Raw genomic sequence first — 19,932 nt, forward strand, 5'->3', positions numbered from 1 at the left:
CTTCAGTGAGTGATTCCATCTATGTAAAATGTTAAAAGAACAGAAAAAAGGGGGTGGGAAAACTAGAATTACCAGGGATTAGAAAATGGAGATGGTGGTGGGGGGCAGAACAAGCATGGGTGGGTGGAGTGTGAGAGGATGAGAAAGGGCAGAGAGAGAAGAGACAGAGACGAGCATTGTATGCATGCAAGCAGAAGCTAGATTACGCAGCCTCTTGCAAAACAAAACAACAGTATTGTTCATAACCATGGAGCATTGGTTCTTTATGAACAGGGATACTGGCTGTCACCAGAACAAGTGATTCTTTGTTTTTGTGTGGTGTGGTGTTCAGGGGGTGTGGTTTATGTTTGGCTGTGGGTGTGCCTGTGGCTTATTTGGAGAGCTGTACTCTTTTTTTACATTTAGTCAAGTTTTGACTAAATGTTTTAACATAGACGGGGAATCGAGACGAGGGCGGTGGTGTGTGTATGTATGTAGGTGTGTGTGTGTGTGTGTGTGTGTGTGTGTGTGTGTGTGTGTGTGTGTGTGTGTGTGTAAAGTCATTCCGAGAAAACTACCAGACCAATATTCAGGAAACTTCACATGAGAGTTCCTGGGTATGATATCCCCAGATGTTTATTTTATTTTTTCGATAGATGTCTTTGATGACGTCATATCCGGTTGTTTTGTGACCAAATTGATTGAAATTTTGGTTAAGCAATCTTCGACGAAGTCCGGACTATGGGATTGCATTTCAGCTTGGAAGCTTAAAGATTTGTTAATTAGTTTACTCATTTAAGTTGTCATTAAAATCGAATTTTCAAAATCAGATTAAAAAATGATTGCATTGTATTCCTCATCTTCTCCTGAATTCAAAAATATATGTAGATATGTCATGTTTACTCTAAAAAATAAGCTCAGAATGAAAGAAAATAGGTTCAGTAAGTACTACGGACGTGTGCTTCACGGCGGTGAGCGTGACCCGCCTCGGTCTTCGGTATGGTTATCCGAGACTATCTGAATGTAGTCTTGGCAATGATTGATTAGTGGTGTTGATCTTGACTAAATGTTTTTATATCGTTTCACGCGACTTGTTTTCTTCTTGTTTTGAACATGAGCTTGACAAAGGTGAAAGGTGTAGGATATGTATTCTTTAGAAAAGTGAACAGAACTCAAGGGCAAAAAAGCTCTTGGTTTTGTCAAATTTTCCACTGAAATCATCTTTGTGAACTGTTATTGTGAGAGTGTTCCTATGAGGCTGATTGAAAGTGATTAATTATTCATATTGCTGTTCAGGCTGTGGTTATGTCTTTTTTTGTGCTGGTATCTGAGAATTTATTAAAACCATTGTGTGTTCATTTATGTTGTTTGGTTACAAGTGTGCTGTTGTACTGTTGCCAATTTAAAAAAGATCAATGATACAATGCTTCTCTGTGAGGGAAGGTTAAATCTTAAATCTTAGACATTTTGTCACTGTTTACAAAGAAACAAAAATACAGGTGATTCCAAGACTGGCCCATTGTTAACTTTCACATTGTTGTTAATCAATATGAGCTTACACGATTTTTGAAAGGATGTCATGATCAGTCACTGATAAACAAGAAAGTGTCTTTTGTTTCATCGCAACTCTATCCAGTGCAATTGTCATCATTGATAGAGAATCAGCATATATTTCTTCAGTGTTAGTTTGAGTGTTTGAACTGTGACCAAGTTAAACACAAACAAAAAGACACAAAAACACAACAAACACTCACACATTGGTTGTTTTTTGCAGATTGTTTTGCAGTTTTCATGATTCAACCCTAGCTTTTAGAATTATAGATCTATTGCACAATTTGTAGCAAGGAGAAATGTCTGTTGTGACAAAGTGAGTCACTAAGCTCATGAAAGCATATTTACATTTTTTTCAATAATTCCAATCTTTTTCTTCTGTAGGACGTAGAATAATACTGTTCAATATTTTAGGCTGTACATAAACTGCTAAAAAAATGACATGGATTAAAAATTAAGTGCGGTCATTACAGTTTGAGCAGGCGTTAGGATCTTTGCCAGACGCCAAGCTGCCTGTGGCCAATCAACTGGAACAGGCCATCTCCACCATCAAGACCAATGTCAAGGTCATCCTCGACACGCAGGCTAACAGCAAGGCACTCAAAGCGGTAAGGGTATTGTCTTTTATTTGCTCTGTCTTTTTATCTTTTTTTTGTCTTTCTTTCTTTGTTTCTTTCTTCCTTCCTTCCTTCATTTCTTTCTTTCTTTCTTTCTTTCTTTCTTTCTTTCTTTCTTTCTTTCTTTCCGTTCTTTCTTTCTTTCTCTTTCTTTCTTTCTCTTTCTATCTTTCTTTCTTTTTTCTTTCTTTATTTCTTTTGTTCTTACTTTCTTCTCTTTGTCTTGTTTTCTGATAAAATGTTATTTGTTATTGATGTGAATGTACATGTTATCAGTTATTTTGCACAAGTGGAAACTGCGTAGATTTTGACAAAATGTCCTAACCTTTAGCTCAATACAGCAAGGAGTGAAGAAAATGTAGATGTGCTTTCCTTATTTACAAATATTTACTGAAGAAATTGTTGGCACTTAATGCCACCACTAAATGCTTTATTGAGTTATAAGTACATGTACTGATCTTTACATATGCAATATCAAAGAAATATTGTACAGAATTCCTGTGACAGCTAGTATTTTGTATCCCTGCTCAACACTTTTGAGGCTGCTTGGTACGGAGAAGATAGCTCTGTCATTCAAATGGGAAGATTACCATGATAGGCAGCTGAACTCTGTATTCAGAGGATTCCTGTGGCAGCATTTATTGATGACATAAATGTGACTTTTTCCCAGAAAGTACAAGAGCTTGAGAGACTGTTGAAGGACTCTGAACGCACGCTGATAGAGCGAGAGAAGCTGATCTCCGAGCTGAGGCTGCGCATGCCGGCCACCACTGATCGCGACACCATCATTGAGCGAGCCACTGCCAAGGTCAGCGAAGCCATGTCCAGAACGGCAGAGCCCGACTACGAGACCCAGCAAGGCATGAAGGTGGCTCAGTCCACAGTGCACAGTTTACAGGTCAGCTTTTGTTTTTATCTGTCAGTATATTACTAGTGGGTCACATGAATGGGAAGAAGACAAACATAAGCTTGCTGTCAATTTAGAAGCGAAATCAACCCTTTGCTCTTCGACTTCACTCGCTAAGTTATGGATATATGTATGTATAGGTGTGTTCCAACCATGAAATCAAAGTTTCTCATACTTGCAAGAAAACTTTTTATTTTTATTTTGAGACTGTCCAATTGCAGTTACAATATCAACAATTTATTTGTCCATTACAGTCATGCCCACAGTCAAACGAAAAATTGTCTTTGACATGTCTGTGCATTCTGAAGTCTAAGCTTGGTAATAAGCATGTAAACTTTTCTCTCTGAACGTCACTCATTATTGGTGAATAACTGGTACCTGATGCTAGTGTGGACCGTGGTTATCATTATTGACATCTAAATGACAGAGCAGAAAGTTAATGTGGTTGCAAAATGCAAGACACTTCCACAAGATACTGCAGACTTTTCATGGTTGCTGGTCTTTTCAAGAATCCTTAAAGTCGACAGATTTATCCTTGGGTATTCCTCTTCAACATTCCATAGCTTCTTTCAAACCTTACACCTGTTTTCCCAACAATAAAACAACATTTGAACTGCCCAACTCTGAAAGTTTATACAGAAAATTGAACTCTATAACTCCCCCGAAAGTGTATGGCTGCCTAAATGTGTGTGTGGGGGGGGGGGGGGGGGGGAGGTGGGGGGGAGGTGGGGGGGGGGGTAAAAATAGTCATACTAAACACGAGTGTGCATGGGAGTTTTGGCCCATGAATGCAGAAGAAGAGGAGGAGAAGAAGAACTCTATAATGATAAGTATTTTATGTAGTCATCACACTCATATTCTTCCTTTCTGCCCACAGCAACGCATCCAGCAGAAAGAGGAGACGATCGTGAAGTACCAGGAGCTGCTGAACCAGGCACGGCAGGACATGATGGACATGAACCGCCGTCACGAGCAGGAGCTCAAGGCCATGCAGTTCAAGCTCCACGCTGCCTCCGATGTCGCCTTCTCCAAGTTCAAGCAGGCCGCTAACGACCTCATTAACAAGCACACGGCTTCCCGCCGCCAGCCCATCTCTGAGAAACAGGTGAGTCAGGCAATACCCTTTTCAGAGATGCAAGGGAGCCTCCCTTTTTAAGACCTTTCTCTTGCTTTTTCAGATTTTCTTTTTATAGCCTCTGCAAATGTATCCACACTTTAAGACTCCCTCCTTGTTAAGACCTGATTTTCTCAGATTTGTGGAGGTCGTAAGAGGGAGGTTCTGTAGAACAGAATTTGAGAGTAGTCTGAGTGTATTTGTGTATGTAAAAGAGATTGAAAGCTGGTCTACAACATTAATGAATGATACACTATGCATTTTAACCACATGATTTTACTAGCTCTTACCTAGTCTCAAGCGAAAAGGCACTTATTTGTGTGTGCATTGTCCCTTCTGATGGGTTTGTTGTGTTGGTATGTAATGGTTTGGCACAGGCATGATTTGGGTATCACTGTAGAGGACTTACTCATTGTGTTCTGGTCTCTTTCTTTGCCTTGTACAGCTGGAGCGATTGACGGAGGTGGAAGACACAGTGGCGGAACAGGAGAACACCATTGTTGCCATGAACGAAAAGCTCAAGCAGAAGGAAGAACAAATCATCAGGCTTCGTGCTGAGATGGCAACCGCTGTGAAGCATGTCAAGACAGAGAAAATAAAGTAAGTCGTTGAAAATAAGTGTGTATATTTGTGTGTGTGTTAGAGATAGAGAGAGTGTGTATGCTTTGCTTCTGTTTTTGACTCCCCTGAGTAATCAGTGAGTGTTAGTACTGAGCAATATCCGTCTGTATGGACGGCCGACCGTCCGTGGACAAAATGGGAAGGGAGTCTTCTAATGGGGGGGTCTTAAAAGGGGGATTCCACTGTAATCGGACATGATGAAGGTGAGTCGTATAAGCATTTTCTTTTCTTGATTTAACAAAAGATTCTGACCAAGCATTGTGTTGTTGCGTTGATAGACTGAAAGAGGAACAAACAACGTACCAGAGCAAACGCAGCACAGAGCATGACGACCTGCAGAGGGTCATCGGTGACCAGCGCAAGGAGATCCGAGTGCTCAACGAGGAGATAGCGGCCCTCAAAGACTCCAACACTCGCGGGCCCACTGCCTCCATGAAGAGCTTGGTGGAGAGACTGAAGAACCAGCTGGCACTGAAAGAAAAACAACACCAGGTAAAGCTGATCCCACTGACACTTGTAACACTACCACTTATAAATGTAGTCAGCTCAGCTTTAAAAGAGTTTGTGAGAGAGAAAAGGGAGGATGTAGAGTATTTGTTTGTAGTTTTTGTCAAGCATCATCATCATCATCTTAGTGCTTTTGTGAACAAGAAACAATTAACAAGTGGCTCTATCCCATCTCCCCCCCCCTTTCCCCGTCGCGATATAACCTTCGTGGTTGAAAACGACGTTAAACACCAAATAAAGAAATAAAGAAAGATCATCATCATCATCAATCCCCTGACTGGGACAGTCGTCGGGGGGTGAGGGCTGAGGAGGCACAGGCATGAAAAGTGAATAATTTCATCTACTCATTCCTCTCTTTGTTAGTGACATTGATATGTCTCTGTGTTTTGTTTGTGTGTTGTATATCTTTTTTTGGTGTGTGTTTGTGTGTGTGTGTGTATTTGTGTGTGTGTGTTTTGTTTGTGTGTTGTGTATCTTTGTGTGGTACGTTTGTGTGTGTGTGTGTGTTCTCTGAGTCTGTGTCTTTGTCTTTGTGCACATACTATCTCTATTGTTGTTGATAAAAAATCAGCTTCTTCTTTAAACGATGGAGACTTCACTGGACCCCTGATTGGTTGAGTGTATGTGTGCAGGCACTGAGCAAGGCCCTGACAGACCTGCGAGCGGACATGGTGGCTCAGGCACAGAACAACGTCATCTCACACGCTGAAGACGCACAGCAGGAACGCAACATCCAGCGCCTTATTGACTCACACACCAAGGATATCTCTGTAAGTACACAGGGAATTTGTGTCGAGTTTGACCGGTACATTTAGTACATTGATGCATGCGTTCATGCATGCAGTACACACACACACACACACACACACACACACACACACACACACACACACACACACACACACACACACACACACGCACACACATGCATCCATGCACGCACGCACACACACACACACACACACACACACACACACACACACACACACTCTCTGAGCAATGGAAAAATACTGATGTTATTTATCTTATACTAGATGAATACCCGCTTCGCTGGGTACGAAGAAGTAGAGCCGAATACCCGGCTTCGCGATTGACGCCACACGAAGGAAGGGAGATAAACGCGCAAAACACTGGAGAACATAAGGAAGAGTTACTGGGAATGGATGTACAGAAAAACCAAAATCGGTTCACCGCTGCGCACTGAGAGCATGTGTTGAAAATTTTCATCGACCAGATTGTGTTTTGGGTCTATCTGAATATGCCCACCAAATTTGAAGCAGATCCATCGAGAACTTTGGCCGTGCATCGCGAAGTGACCGACAGACAGACAGACAGACACACACAAGCCGTATATAGATATAGATGCAGATGAGCAGGGTTCCCCTCCACCTTCCCTTTCAAAAGTTTCAAAACACGTTCAGTTTATTTGAACAGATTGATTTTGTTGCCGATTGTTTTTACTTTTTTTACTTTTTTTATTTTTATTTTTTTTAAGCCGATGTTAATTTGAATACTGGTAAGATTTTGTCACAACATTATTATCTGTTTGTCATTTACTCAAGTGGATGTTGATGATGTTTGCAGGAACAGCTGGAAGATGTGCAGTCGCAGTTAGAGCGATCAAAGCGTGAGCTGAAGAAGCGCAAGGAGGGCGAGGGATTGCTGCAGACAGAAATGGAGGACGTGAAGGAAGAACTCAGTAAGCATGGCATTTAGGATTCTCTGTAATCTTCCGTCAGCTAAATGGTTTGATTTTCATTTACCCAGGCAAGGAAGAGGCATACCAGTCAGTCTATTAGTGCCGACCATGCACCAAACAATGCGTCACTCTCCTGTAAACAGAGTATTGCTGCCACAATGGTGGGGTAAAAATACAAGTGAGCTTGGAGCTTGTTAACCACGAATCCAGAAGAGATGCCACACAAGTGAAATGTTAACCAGGTCAAGAAGCTCCTTCTCATGAAAAGGTTGTGTGCAAACGACCTAGGAACAGTCTCTTGTTTTATCGCCCTGCTTTTGTGTTTCAAGCAAAAGACATATGAGTGAATGACTTGCCCGACCCCTACCCCCAGGGGTCCCTCACACTGACCCCTGCCATGTACACAGTTTTAATGATTTGTATCTGAACCAGGATGAATGTGTGTAAAATGGTGTGTATTTTAACTGGGATGAACTTGTGTTGTCATCTGTTTCCACAGTTTTTGTGAATTTTTCATCATTTCTATTTTAGGTCGAAAGGAGCGTGCCATCAGCAAACTGAAAAACACCAAAGCCAAACTAGAGACAGAGGTGGATGAACTGGAGAGGAAGTTAGAGCGCTTCGGCTCACAAAAGTCTCAGGTATGATTGAGGATCTTTGTTTCGGTTATTTGTTTGATGTGTGTTTACTGTTTCCTCCTGCAGTAGCCCCAGACACATTTTACAACCTCAGCCTTTACACTTTGTCGTCAGCTCAGTGAAGCTTTGTGCTGTCTGTGCTCTTCTGCATCTGTATACATCTCATGGAAAGGTCAAACATTAAGGGTGTGTGGTGCCAAATGTCTCTACAGGGGGGGATTGTTGCTTCCTGCTCTTCCGTGTAAACGTTCAAAAACAGTCAAAATTGGAGGCTCTGTGTGTGTGTGAGTAAGTGTGTGTGTGAAGGTGTAGGTGGGTGTGTGTTTGTGTGTGTGTGTAATGAGAATAAACAACAAAAACTACCAATAAAAAAGAAAGTTACTTCCAACCCAACAACATTGTTTCAGTAAGGCACACTATACATGTAGCACCATAGTAAGCACGTATTTTTTACCCTGAAGTTTTTGATTGAAAGTGAAATGGGCTGTGTATAACTAGGTGCAGCAAACTGGGGACGTTGAGCGCATCCAAGAACTGGAGGACATGCGACGCAGGAACCGTTATCTGGAGGAGGAGCTGAAGAGAAAACACACCGCCGAGAAACCCTACGAGCAAAAAGAAGAGAAATCTAAGGTAAATGTTGGACTTAATGACTCTCAACATCTTGATGTTGAGTAGTCAATGCATTAAAGAGCTCAGTTCTTTGGGTGTCTCATTATTATTTGTATGTTCCACGACAAAGACCATTTGGTCAACGTACCTGTGAATGTTTTACTTTGTCAATAATTAAGTTGACTTCGTGAAGACTTTGCGAAGTCCTTTTACCAAAAATTCTGTGCCAAAGCTGTGTGCAGCGAGCTTAGTGAAGTCGACTTTTTAAAGTGGACTTCGCCCAATTAATATCATTATCAGGCTTAAACTAACCTTTCTGATCTTTTGATTCAAAGGTGAATCTCTTGCTTTTTAATCATCATGATCACAGTTATGATGTTTGTCAGGACAACTGCGTTTGGAATAAAAACTGCTCAGATAGCCGGGTCAGACATGTTGCATGATCAGATGTCTGTCGACTACAGGCCTATGTGTCTGATGTGTGTATGCATGTGATGGTAGATGGAGGAAGCGTTACGGTGGGAGGAGAGCAAGAAGTGGCAGCGCACCATCGACAAGATGAAGAGCAAGATCAAAGAGAAAGACGATGAAATAGAGAAACTCTCACGAACAGTGGAACGCCTGAAAGCTACATTGGACAGGTGAGGGTTATCAACAGCATCTTTATGTGGCAGGAGTTTTGTTGTTGTTGTTTTTTTCTCACGGATTTTCTGCATTTTTAAAGCTCCAGAAATCATTATGAGATCCCCATGTTTTAGCACTTTTTTTTTCTCAAAATATTTCCAGTCTTTCTTTCTTTTTATTTTTACAATTTCATGATCTCATGCCTGCTTCAGACCTGCCTACCCTTACGATTTGGGCGTAATTTACTACGATTTTTATTCCAAACTATGCCACTACGCTTTCCGCGATAGAAATACGATTTTTAAGAAACCGAAAGTACAATTTTTCGCATTTTGTCTCGATATAAATCTGATCCGTATTTTTGCTCTCGCCGAGCTTTGCGAGCGCACATGCGCATTTCCGGTCTGTTCACAAGCAAGGCAGACAACGTCTTTTGCAGTGCAATGAAGCGACGCGCGAAAAATCCCCATGAGACGGACGAAGAGTCTCCGTCAGAGTCTGACAAGGAAACTGTTTACAGTGGTGGTCCGATTGCAGCGAAAATGAAGAAAGCCGCTCAACAGAAGTACAAAACCAGCTACTCAGAATCTTGGCCATGCCAGAGACCTGCTTCTTCTTCTTCTTCCGCAGAGGACTGGGTCTCATAGTCCTGCGGTCGAGTCACTGTTACCGAGAGTGGCTAGCTCCGGCAAACACCTCTATCGAAAGGACCAAGCCACGTGTTGTGTTCGCTTTGCCACAGTGATTTTTCATGTGCACACGGAGGAAAGAATGACTGTGCGAAGCACATCGGGACAAACAACCACATCATCCTAGATCATTCCAATCAGTGTAGGCAGGTTTCATGGTATTAGGCCATTTTGATAGTCTCAGATTTGCTTAGTCTTTTAAATCCATATCTGTGAGAATCTGCTGTATTTGTTGTATTAACATGCAAACTAGTTGTTGTTTAAATACTTTTTTGAAAATAAAAGTTGAATTTTTTTATAATGTGTTTATTTATGTACGTGTGAATGGTGGCGATCGTCAAAATACGGACGGATGAATTTACTTTTGCCACAGCATCACTAAACAAAGAACTAAATTCCAACACACACATGCACAAGTATCAATGCTGTTGTGGTTGAGAGTGCCAGAACACATTGAAATGATTGTTTTTCAACAACAATCGATATCCATAACACAAATTCTAACTTATACTAGCTCCGCAAAAAAAATGTATGGGGATTCGGATCTGTCCGTCCGCATAGCGATATCAAGAGCATCGAAACTAATTGTGATTTCACAGGACAAAAACACAAGTTTACCTAATTTTGTATACTGTAAATACAAGTTTGTGCACCCTTGAAGTGAGTTATAATGTTGCCGAGGTCAATTTGCCCTTGATCGAGGCACGGTGACCCGAGTTTCAAAGTTGCGATCCTGTCCGTCTAAACAATGTAACGATCGCCACATTTTTCTTTTCATTCAAAAACTAACCGTTTGGGGAGGAAGTGACCTCACGTTGTTTTACGTTGACGCTCGCGCTCGACAGAAAAAGACCGCAACAGTTTTTCAGTTAAAAAAATCGCAAAGTAATTACATTTTCTGAGGTTTTCTAGTGTCCGTCTAGTAACAATCGCCACTCTAACGATCGCCACTGAGTGTTGAAGTCACATTTAACTCCATTTTCGACTGTTTTAAGAAACTATTTTGACGCTCAATCGTCACGTTTCAGTGTCGAAACACGTACTGTGCATTTGCAATCAGCCGGTGTGTCCAAACTGAAATGCGAGTGATGCCTCGATTTGTGGCGATCGCTCACGTGGTTGACGGACAGAAATACCTTCTTAGGGGGTAGGGGAACAGTTACTCCTCCATACAATAATGGTGTTTACAAATGATTGCAAACTTGTCTCTTTATAAACTGTTCAGACATGTCTTCTCTTCAATAATTTTCAGTTTTGCTCGGTTTGTTAATCAGGAGCACCCTGCAGTAAATGTTTCATCTGTGACAATGCTCGAAATGTTGACGTAATTCCAATGCCCATATCCTTCTCTTGTTACCTCATCTAGCCAAAACCATTGAAGATAGAAAGACATTTATTGAACAAACTAGATGCACAACACCAGTCTTAACACGTTTTGGTCTTACATGTATATGAAAATATTGATGGCCAAGGAATGGTTTGAAAAATAAGACGGTTTTTCCCTTCAAAACGGTCTAGGTCTGCCGGAAGTCGTATTTTTTCAAACCATTCATTTGAGAATCAATATTTTGATATACATACAAGAACAAAACTTGTTAAGAATGATGTGGGGCATATTTTTTGTTCAATAAATGTCTTTCTATCTTCAACGGTTTTGGCTATATGAGCTATATGCATGCATAGGATGACCGTATTGCTTTTTTTTGCGTTTTCAGGGTATGCCGCTTTGCGCCTGGTTTTTAGATATAAATAAGGACCAGGACTATAAAAAAAATTACTGTTTTTAGTTGTAACAAACTCACTTTGTTGGAAAAACATGTCCTTTGAATTGTGTGCCAACATTTATTTTGTAGAATTTGAGTGTGTAAATAGTAAATTGCTGAACACAATACTGTGAAACCTGCCTGTAGTTTCCCAGTGCTGTGTTCTTTGGTCGTTTTGACTGACTTCACAATTTGATAAAATCAATGACATTTTATTTTTGCGAAGCAACTAATATGAACAGAAAGTGTGCAGAAGAATGTTTGTGTCCTGCAAGACTTTATGAACAACTATTTCTCCGTTGGGAGAAAAATGAGGATGTCTACAGGCAAGGTAGTGTCATATTCTTCATTTGGGTTCTCCTTTTAGTCACACCCACTGATGGCCGTTACTTTTGGCAACGAAAAACTACTCTTTCTACCACCAGATTACTCTTTTTGGCTGGGCTCATTACTCCTTGTAATTTTTGGGGTAGGCAGGTCTGCTGCTTATCAAAGTGCTTTGGCAATATATGGGCTTATACATATGGCTTTGTGCCCAAAAGAAGAAAAAAACACCACAAAAACAGAAGTAAAACATGCATTATCCAGTGTATTATAAATGTCGGTCAATACTGAAATCTCCCAGTTGTCACTTCATTTTGTAATTATGTACCTTTAAATAAAAAGGTCGTTCATTTCCCTGAAAAGCATTTTCTGTACAGTAGTAACATTGATATAATTTTAGTAAAGCATAATGAAAGTTTTTTATGCTGTGCAAAGTTTTATTGAGTATTCATTGCCCCTTTTGCAAAAACATAGCATAAAGGACTTGATACTTTGGTTCTACTCAAGTTGGGCCTATACCGCTGATTTCATATTATGTTCAGTTTCACTCATTTACTTTCTATAATTGCCATTACGTAACAAGTGTATGTTTTTTTCTTTTTGTGAGGGTTTTGTTGTTGTGGTTGGTTGGTTGGTTGGTTGGTTTGTTACTTTGCTCATGTTCTTTGAGCTTGTTTGTTTTTAACAAAAATGCTTAGTTCTTTTTCTTTGTTCTAAAGTGTGAGATGACTGTGAGCATGTACTATACTGGAAGTTTGAACCTTGTTGTGTTCTATCATGAATCTGACGTAGTGTTATCATTTATGCACGGATATAGATAACATTTTCTTCAAACCAACTTGCAACCTGCCAGAAGTGCTAGCATTTGTTTCAATAGCAGTGATACATACTATTATCTCCACACTTCCACTCCAGCCCCTCATACTTGTTATAGTTGCTAGTATTTTGAAACTACACACGTTGTCAGAGAAAATGTCAAAGTGCTTAATTTTCTGCTTTTCAATTTCATTGATCAGGTGTAGACAATTTTTCAGACAAATAGAACTTTTGAAAAGTATGTTGTCATGTTGTCTGTGTGATAACATTCTTTTCAAGGAGGAAATATTGTATTGAAATGTATTTGAACAGTGATCAGTTATTGAAAGGGGATCTGTTGGTTGTTTGTTGTTCTGGCAGAATGTAAAGTTATTCCAGAGCAGATGTGGAGGGAGAGAAAGGGAAGAGAGAGGTTGGGAAAGAGAGAGGGGTAGGGAGAGAGAGAGGTTGGGAAAGAGAGAGGGGTAGGGAGAGAGAGAGGTTGGGAAAGAGAGAGGGGTAGGGAGAGAGAGAGGTTGGGAAAGAGAGAGGGGTAGGGAGAGAGAGGTTGGGAAAGAGAGAGGGGTAGGAAGAGAGAGGTTGGGAAAGAGAGGGGTAGGGAGAGAGAGAGGTTGGGAAAGAGAGAGGGGTAGGGAGAGAGAGAGGTTGGGAAAGAGAGAGGGGTAGGGAGAGAGAGAGGGAGAGAGGTTGGGAAAGAGAGAGGGGTAGGGAGAGAGAGAGGTTGGGAAAGAGAGAGGGGTAGGGAGAGAGAGGTTGGGAAAGAGAGAGGGGTAGGGAGAGAGAGGTTGGGAAAGAGAGAGGGGTAGGGAGAGAGAGAGGTTGGGAAAGAGAGAGAGGTAGGGAGAGAGAGGTTGGGAAAGAGAGAGAGGTAGGGAGAAAGAGGGGTAGGGAGAGAGAGGTTGGGAAAGAGAGAGGGGTAGGGAGAGAGAGGTTGGGAAAGAGAGAGGGTTAGGGAGAGAGAGGTTGGGAAAGAGAGAGGTTGGGATAGAGATAGTGGGGGAAAGAGGTAGAGAGAGGGATCGAGTGAGAGATAGGGAGGGGAGAGAGAGAGAGAGAGAGCTCTGTCTTGCCTGAAAAGGCCTACTTCGTGCCAGTGTGGTAAAAAGTCGAAACAGACTATAGCCCAGACAAGGTCAAGGTCGTCACTACTGACGCAGGTTCAGGCATGTTGACACTGTGTAGCCGGTTAACAAAGAGAGAGAGAGTGTGTGTGAGTGAGTGTCAAAAAACAATGCATTCAGGTGCGTGCGGTCACTACAGAACATGGTTTTCTTGATGGCCAAATACATGTTGAAAAGCAACATTCGTGCATGGCAGAGATAGATTTGTGAATGGATATCATACACTGAAATTCTCCTGCAGTGTGTGAGAAAACAGGATTGTGCAGTAAGTGAGGGGTTGGTCTGTTTACTTTGTTTAAAATCGTTTCTGCTACACAGTGTGTGTGTGATTGTGTGTGTGTGTGTGTGTGTGTGTGTGTGTGTGTGTGTGTGTGTGTGTGTGTGTGGCATGCAGTGTTAACATGAACTTTTGTCAGAGTGTCGTTTGCCTCAGTCTGTTGCCTTTTTCTTCCATACATTGTCTATCACAGATGCACAAAAAATAACTTTATTTTCAACACAATATAATACAGCAGGGCTCCCACAGTTTTGAACAGTTTGAGAACATTGAAGAGTCTTTTTTTTTCAGCTATGACATTTTGAACAATTTCATGAGAGTTTTGGAAAGCTTTGGAATTTTAGTAGTTGTGTTGAACAGAAAATCTGTGAAAATGTGTATTTAGTCAGAAGACATTGACAGGAGTCGACTCAGCAATTTATCATTCCAAGAGTAGGAACATTCACAGCAATAATTTTAAGTCTACAGCTATTCTTTTCTACCAGAGCAGAGAGCTTGAGTTACACATTTGGACAAGTAAAAAAAAAAAAGAATGTTGAAAAACACCCCCAAAAAAACACCCCACACAGTGTGGTGACGTGACTGCAAGTGAGGAATTCAGTGGGTGATGATTTGCTGTGACTTATGGTGTGCAGAACCCACAAAGAGAAGGATGCGCTGGAGAGCAAGACCAAGGTGATCAGCCGCACCGCTGCACCGGCACTAGGCGCTGCCCCCCGCTCCCACCCCGACCACGACAAGGAGGACCTCCGCCAGATCAACTTCAGGCTAGAGGAGGAGGTGCTTATCCCAATTACTTTTCTTTTTTTTTCTCTTTTTTTGTGCCTTTTCTTTTAAATTTGTTTGTTTACTTTGATGTGTGTTGTTTCGACATTGAGTTTTCTGCCAACATAGCTGTGTTTTTTTGTTTGTTCATGGGCTGCAACTCCCATGTACACTTGTGTTTTGCACTGAAACAAAAACTTGGGTTTGATTGGCCGTTTTTCCGCTTTCTTTTAAACAGTCATTATCGATTTTGGGGGAATCCAACTCAAGAGTCAAATCAGTTTCATATGGGCTCATATGAGAAGAATGCAACCTTTGAAGTAGAAGTATACCCCAGCAGCCTGATATATGTTTGGATGCACATGCCTTTATTCTATCATTGGTCGCAATAGTGATCCATTCTCTGCTGTCATTAGGCCTAAAAAAAAAATAGGTGTGGTTACGGTAACCCGACCTACCCTATTTTTAGGGGCCGATCCTATAACTTTTTATTACATTTGTCACAAAAACAAAAACAAAAAACGAGTGCAAAAAACGCAATGAAAGCGAAAGCGCCCGAGTCGCACACTTATTTCCCTGTCAAGTAGGTTTAATTTGTACACATTAGAAAAAAAAGTTAAAAAAAAAAAAAGTGATTGCCGACCTACCTACCCTATTTTTTTTGGCTATGTTACCGTAACCACACCTTTTTTTTTTTTTTTTGCCTTACTCTTTGCACCTGGAGTACTTGAGCTTTGCTTGTGTTATTGATCTGGTGGTCGTTGTGTTTGTTTTATTTATTTGTTATCGTTCATGATATGGGCACTGCAGTGGAGGTTGCAAGGATACCATTTGATTGCAGAATGACATAGTCGTCAAAACTGAATACGTATCACAAGACTCTTTATCAGACTAATATTTAAATATATAGAATAGTCTGTAAACAATCAACCCCCCCCCCCCCAATGTATTTTGTCTTTGGTTACAATAAAGTGTCTTTGAGTACAGTGTACAAAATTTGACCTCACAACCTGTCACCTGCCATCTTTTGAAATTTAGCCTAGAAAAATTTGCATTTACAATGTTGTTGTCTTTCGTGAACTAGCATTCTCTTTTTGCCCATCAGATCCGAGAGCTGAAGAAACACGACCTGATGAGTCGGGACGCAGGCATCAAGGAAGTCCAGATGAGGAACACTCATCTCCGTGAGCAGATCGAGCAGCTTGAGCGAGCCCTTGCTCATCGCCCAAAGGTCTTTCTTGTTTCTATCTCATTAGTCTGAAAAAGGAAGAGTTTCTCATGTGCTGACAATATTTTGATTACAGTGGCTGTGTCTTCATTGTCTTATGTCTCAGCATTTGTGAAAAGCAGGATGCGGTTTGGTTAAAAAGATTTTTTTTTAAAGTAATAAAATAAATTGTAAACAAGTCGCGTAAGGCAAAATTACTACATTTAGTCAAGCTGTCGAACTCACGGAATGAAACTGAACGCACTGTATTTTTTTCACCAAAACAGTACAGCTTCGTCAATCCCCGCGAGAAGGAAATCGCTCACCTCCCACGTGCAAAACGCAGTGGTATGCACACGCCAGAATAGCGCGGTAGCGTATTGTGCTAAGCAGGAAAGCGCGCTTTTCTGTATTCGTGTTAACTTTCTGAGCTTGTTTTGAATACAACCTATCATATCTATATGTTTTTGGAATCAGGAAACGATAAAGAATCAATCAATCAATCAATATGAGGCTTATATCGCGCGTATTCCGTGGGTACAGTTCTAAGCGCAGGGATTTATTTTTTATTTTTTTTATTTCTATTTTATGCAATTTATATCGCGAACATATTCAAGGCGCAGGGATTTATTTATACCGTGTGAGATGGAATTTTTTTACACAATACATCACGCATTCACATCGGCCAGCAGATCGCAGCCATTTCGGCGCATATCCTACTTTTCACGGCCTATTATTCCAAGTCACACGTGTATTTTGGTGGACATTTTTATCTATGCCTATACAATTTTGCCAGGAAAGACCCTTTTGTCAATCGTGGGTTCTTTAACGTGTACACCCCAATGTAGTGTACACGAAGGGACCTCGGTTTTTCGTCTCATCCGAAAGACTAGCACTTGAACCCACCACCTAGGTTAGGAAAGGGGGGAGAAAACTGCTAACGCCCTGACCCAGGGTCGAACTCGCAACCTCTCGCTTCCGAGCGCAAGTGCGTTACCACTCGGCCACCCAGTACAAGAATAAGATGAAATCATTTTTGGATCGATTTCTTAAATTTTAATCGTAAGACTAATTAATCTATTTTCGTTAATTGTGATCACATTTCAAGAGTAAACATGACATATGTATATATTTTTAGATTCAGAATGTCATGAAGAATACGATGCAATCAATTTTAAATCTGTTTGCAAAAAATCGATTTTAATGACAACTTTAATGAGCAAACTCATTAATTAATTTGTAAGCCTCCAATCTGAAAGGCAATACCAAAGTCCGGGCGTCGTCAAAAATTACTTGACCAAAATTTCAACCAATTTGGTTTAAAAATGAGAGCGTGACAGTGCCGCCTCAACTTTCACGAAAAGCCGGATATGACGTCATCAAAGACATTTATAAAAAAAATGAAAAAAACGTCTGGGGATATCATACCCAGGAACTCCCATGTAAAATTTCATGAAGATCGGTCTAGTAATTTTCTCTAAATCGCTCTACACACATACACACACACACATACACCACGTAACCCTCGTCTCGATTCCCCCCTCTACGTTAAAACATTCAGTCAAAACTTGACTAAATGTAAAAAGCAAGAATGGCTTGACAAACTAGATAAAGAAGAACAGAAACATGCTTGATGACAAACTGTTAAAGATGCAATGTTTTTCTAGGCATGTTGATTTTACACACACACTCGAGCATGCATGCATCATGCATGTACATACTCATGTACACGCACATGCACACAAAAACTCACTCACTCACACACACACACACACACACACACACACACACACACACACACACACACACACATACACACATACAAACACACACACGCACATACACACACACTAACACTAACACTAACACACACACACTAACACACACACACATACACACACACACTAACACACACACACACACACCACACACACACACACACACACACACACACACACACACACACATACACACACACACAAACACACACACACACAAAGCAAATGCCCTCAAAAATGTGTGAACTCATTTTCATACAAATATGTTGGGAAGTGTTTGAGATACACACACACACACACACACACACACACACAAGCACACACAGATTTCTTCGGTGAGTGTCTACCCATGTCCATGTATACCATTCTGTAACACTGACAGGAGGTGAACCTCAGAACAGATACAATTATTGAAGTCAAGGAATTCATCCAATTGCAAACCAAAGTCCCGTACTTATGTCAGGATGAACGTAACGGTACCTCAATGTTTGCCTATGTTTTCAGGAGGGAGGAGTAGATGTCAATGAATACCAGCGGCTGTTTGAGAAGAACCAGGAGCTGCAGCGAGAAGTGCTGCGTCTCTCTGAAGAAAGCATGGAACTCCGCTTTGAAGTTGAAGCAGCACGCAAGGATGTGCCCAGAATGAAGGTACAGTGGATCCCCCCTTTTAGGATCCCCCAATGTTACACTTCCTCTCTTTTAAGACCTTGCTTTTTCACATTTGTTTGTTCATAACCTCTGTAAATTTACCTCAATTTAATACTCCCTTTTTCAGACTTATTTCTCAGATCTTTTGAAGTCTTAAAAGGAGGGGTGGGGGGGGGGGGTGGTTTCCAATGTATAGTTCATGTGCTGTCTGTGTTTTACACATGCTGCCAGCTTTCTTGTTGTAGGTTTTCTTCCACATTCTCTCTGTTCCTCAGACAGCTTAGCTAGAAGTATATCTGGCCCTACTCTCTCACTCTGTCCACAACCATGACCCAATCTCTTTGAGGTACCGTTACGTCCATCCTAACATAAATACGGGACTTTGGTTTGCAATTGGACGAATTCCTTGACTTTAATAATTGTATCTGTTCTGAGGTTCACCTATGCAAATACAGATACACACAGACATTGCATGCTCAGGCTGCATTCAAAAAGTAGTTCAGTGTGATTTCAGCCTTAGCATACAATGTCTGTGTGTATCTGTATTTGTATATGTGCGTGAGGATACTTGTTTCACTGTTTACAATTGCTCTCTTATACTTCTTTTGTTGTATTGTCTCTATCATCTCTGCACACATATGCCTTACCTACTGGTACAGTCAATTCCGGTTAGTTGGCCATCCGGATAATCGGCCAATTCCGGATAATCAGCCAATTTTCCCTGGGACCGAATCTTTTCTTCATAGTTATGTGTTAAAATGTTTGGTTAATCGGCCACCACAAAAACTTTGCACATCGGCTAAACGGCCACCTCACACTTTTCACGTTTTTGTGAGTGGTTCAATGATCATTACTCACATGACAGCACAAAGGTCTGCCAGTGAGTTTACTGAGTTTACACACTGTGATCAAAACAACTGACAGTCAAACACTGACTTGCTTGTGCCGGAAGCCTCTTTGCACAAACCATGGCGACGAAAAGGAAAGACTACAGCGTCTTGAAAAAACTTGAATTCTTGGACAAAATGAAAGGATATCCGCCTAACACATCAAAATTGCAGCTTGCAAATCAGTTAGGGGTCCCAAGAAAAACCCTTTGTCAATGGATTAACGACGAGGATCATCTCAGGAGTGAAGCTGTAGGTGGACACTTGTCTGTCTCAAAGAAAAGAGGAGGAAAAGACGATGAAGTGGACGAGGCATTGGTTGATTGGGTCAATATGCTTCATGAGAAAAAACAAGTTGTAAGCGGACCAATGCTGAAAGTGAAGGCTGAACAGTTTGGAGAGCAGTTTGGCAAAACGTTTACAGCTACGGAAGGATGGTTATCTCGCTGGAAAATCCGTCACAGCATCAAGTTAAAAAAAGCCTATGGTGAAAAAAATTCGGCAGACCATGCTGGTGCAGAAAAGTGGATTAACGAACGCATGCAGGGACTTCTAGAAGGCTATGAAGATGACTGTTACACGACACTTGAGATTGCTACAAGTTCTCAAACGTCGTATAGTTGTGTTCTTTTATTCTACGTCGCCCGTCTTCGCTGCAGCAGAAAACAACTCGTCAAATTGAGTTCGAGGATTTATTTAGCATTCCATACATACAACTGCACATCGTAGCAGAACTCAAAGTAGAAGCTTTTTCACATAAAAATCACGCTGGCCTATATAGTAAATAC

At 41.1% G+C, this 19,932-nt stretch overlaps 1 protein-coding gene across 1 annotated transcript in view; it reads left to right on the top strand.

Moving 5' to 3' along the window:
* Positions 1-19,932, top strand: part of LOC138962464 (centrosomal protein of 290 kDa-like) — a 58,843-nt gene that overhangs the window by 29,044 nt on the left and 9,867 nt on the right. The window contains exons 34-46 of the mRNA XM_070334289.1: positions 2,004-2,138; positions 2,818-3,045; positions 3,932-4,159; positions 4,614-4,768; positions 5,068-5,281; positions 5,929-6,066; positions 6,881-6,995; positions 7,527-7,636; positions 8,132-8,266; positions 8,747-8,886; positions 14,495-14,639; positions 15,730-15,855; positions 18,114-18,257. Of these exons, the coding sequence (XP_070190390.1) occupies positions 2,004-2,138; positions 2,818-3,045; positions 3,932-4,159; positions 4,614-4,768; positions 5,068-5,281; positions 5,929-6,066; positions 6,881-6,995; positions 7,527-7,636; positions 8,132-8,266; positions 8,747-8,886; positions 14,495-14,639; positions 15,730-15,855; positions 18,114-18,257 (2,013 nt within the window). The remainder of the gene's footprint in view (positions 1-2,003; positions 2,139-2,817; positions 3,046-3,931; positions 4,160-4,613; positions 4,769-5,067; positions 5,282-5,928; positions 6,067-6,880; positions 6,996-7,526; positions 7,637-8,131; positions 8,267-8,746; positions 8,887-14,494; positions 14,640-15,729; positions 15,856-18,113; positions 18,258-19,932) is intronic.

Source organism: Littorina saxatilis, linkage group LG3 (assembly GCF_037325665.1).
Source record: "Littorina saxatilis isolate snail1 linkage group LG3, US_GU_Lsax_2.0, whole genome shotgun sequence".
Taxonomy (NCBI): Eukaryota; Metazoa; Mollusca; class Gastropoda; order Littorinimorpha; family Littorinidae; genus Littorina; species Littorina saxatilis.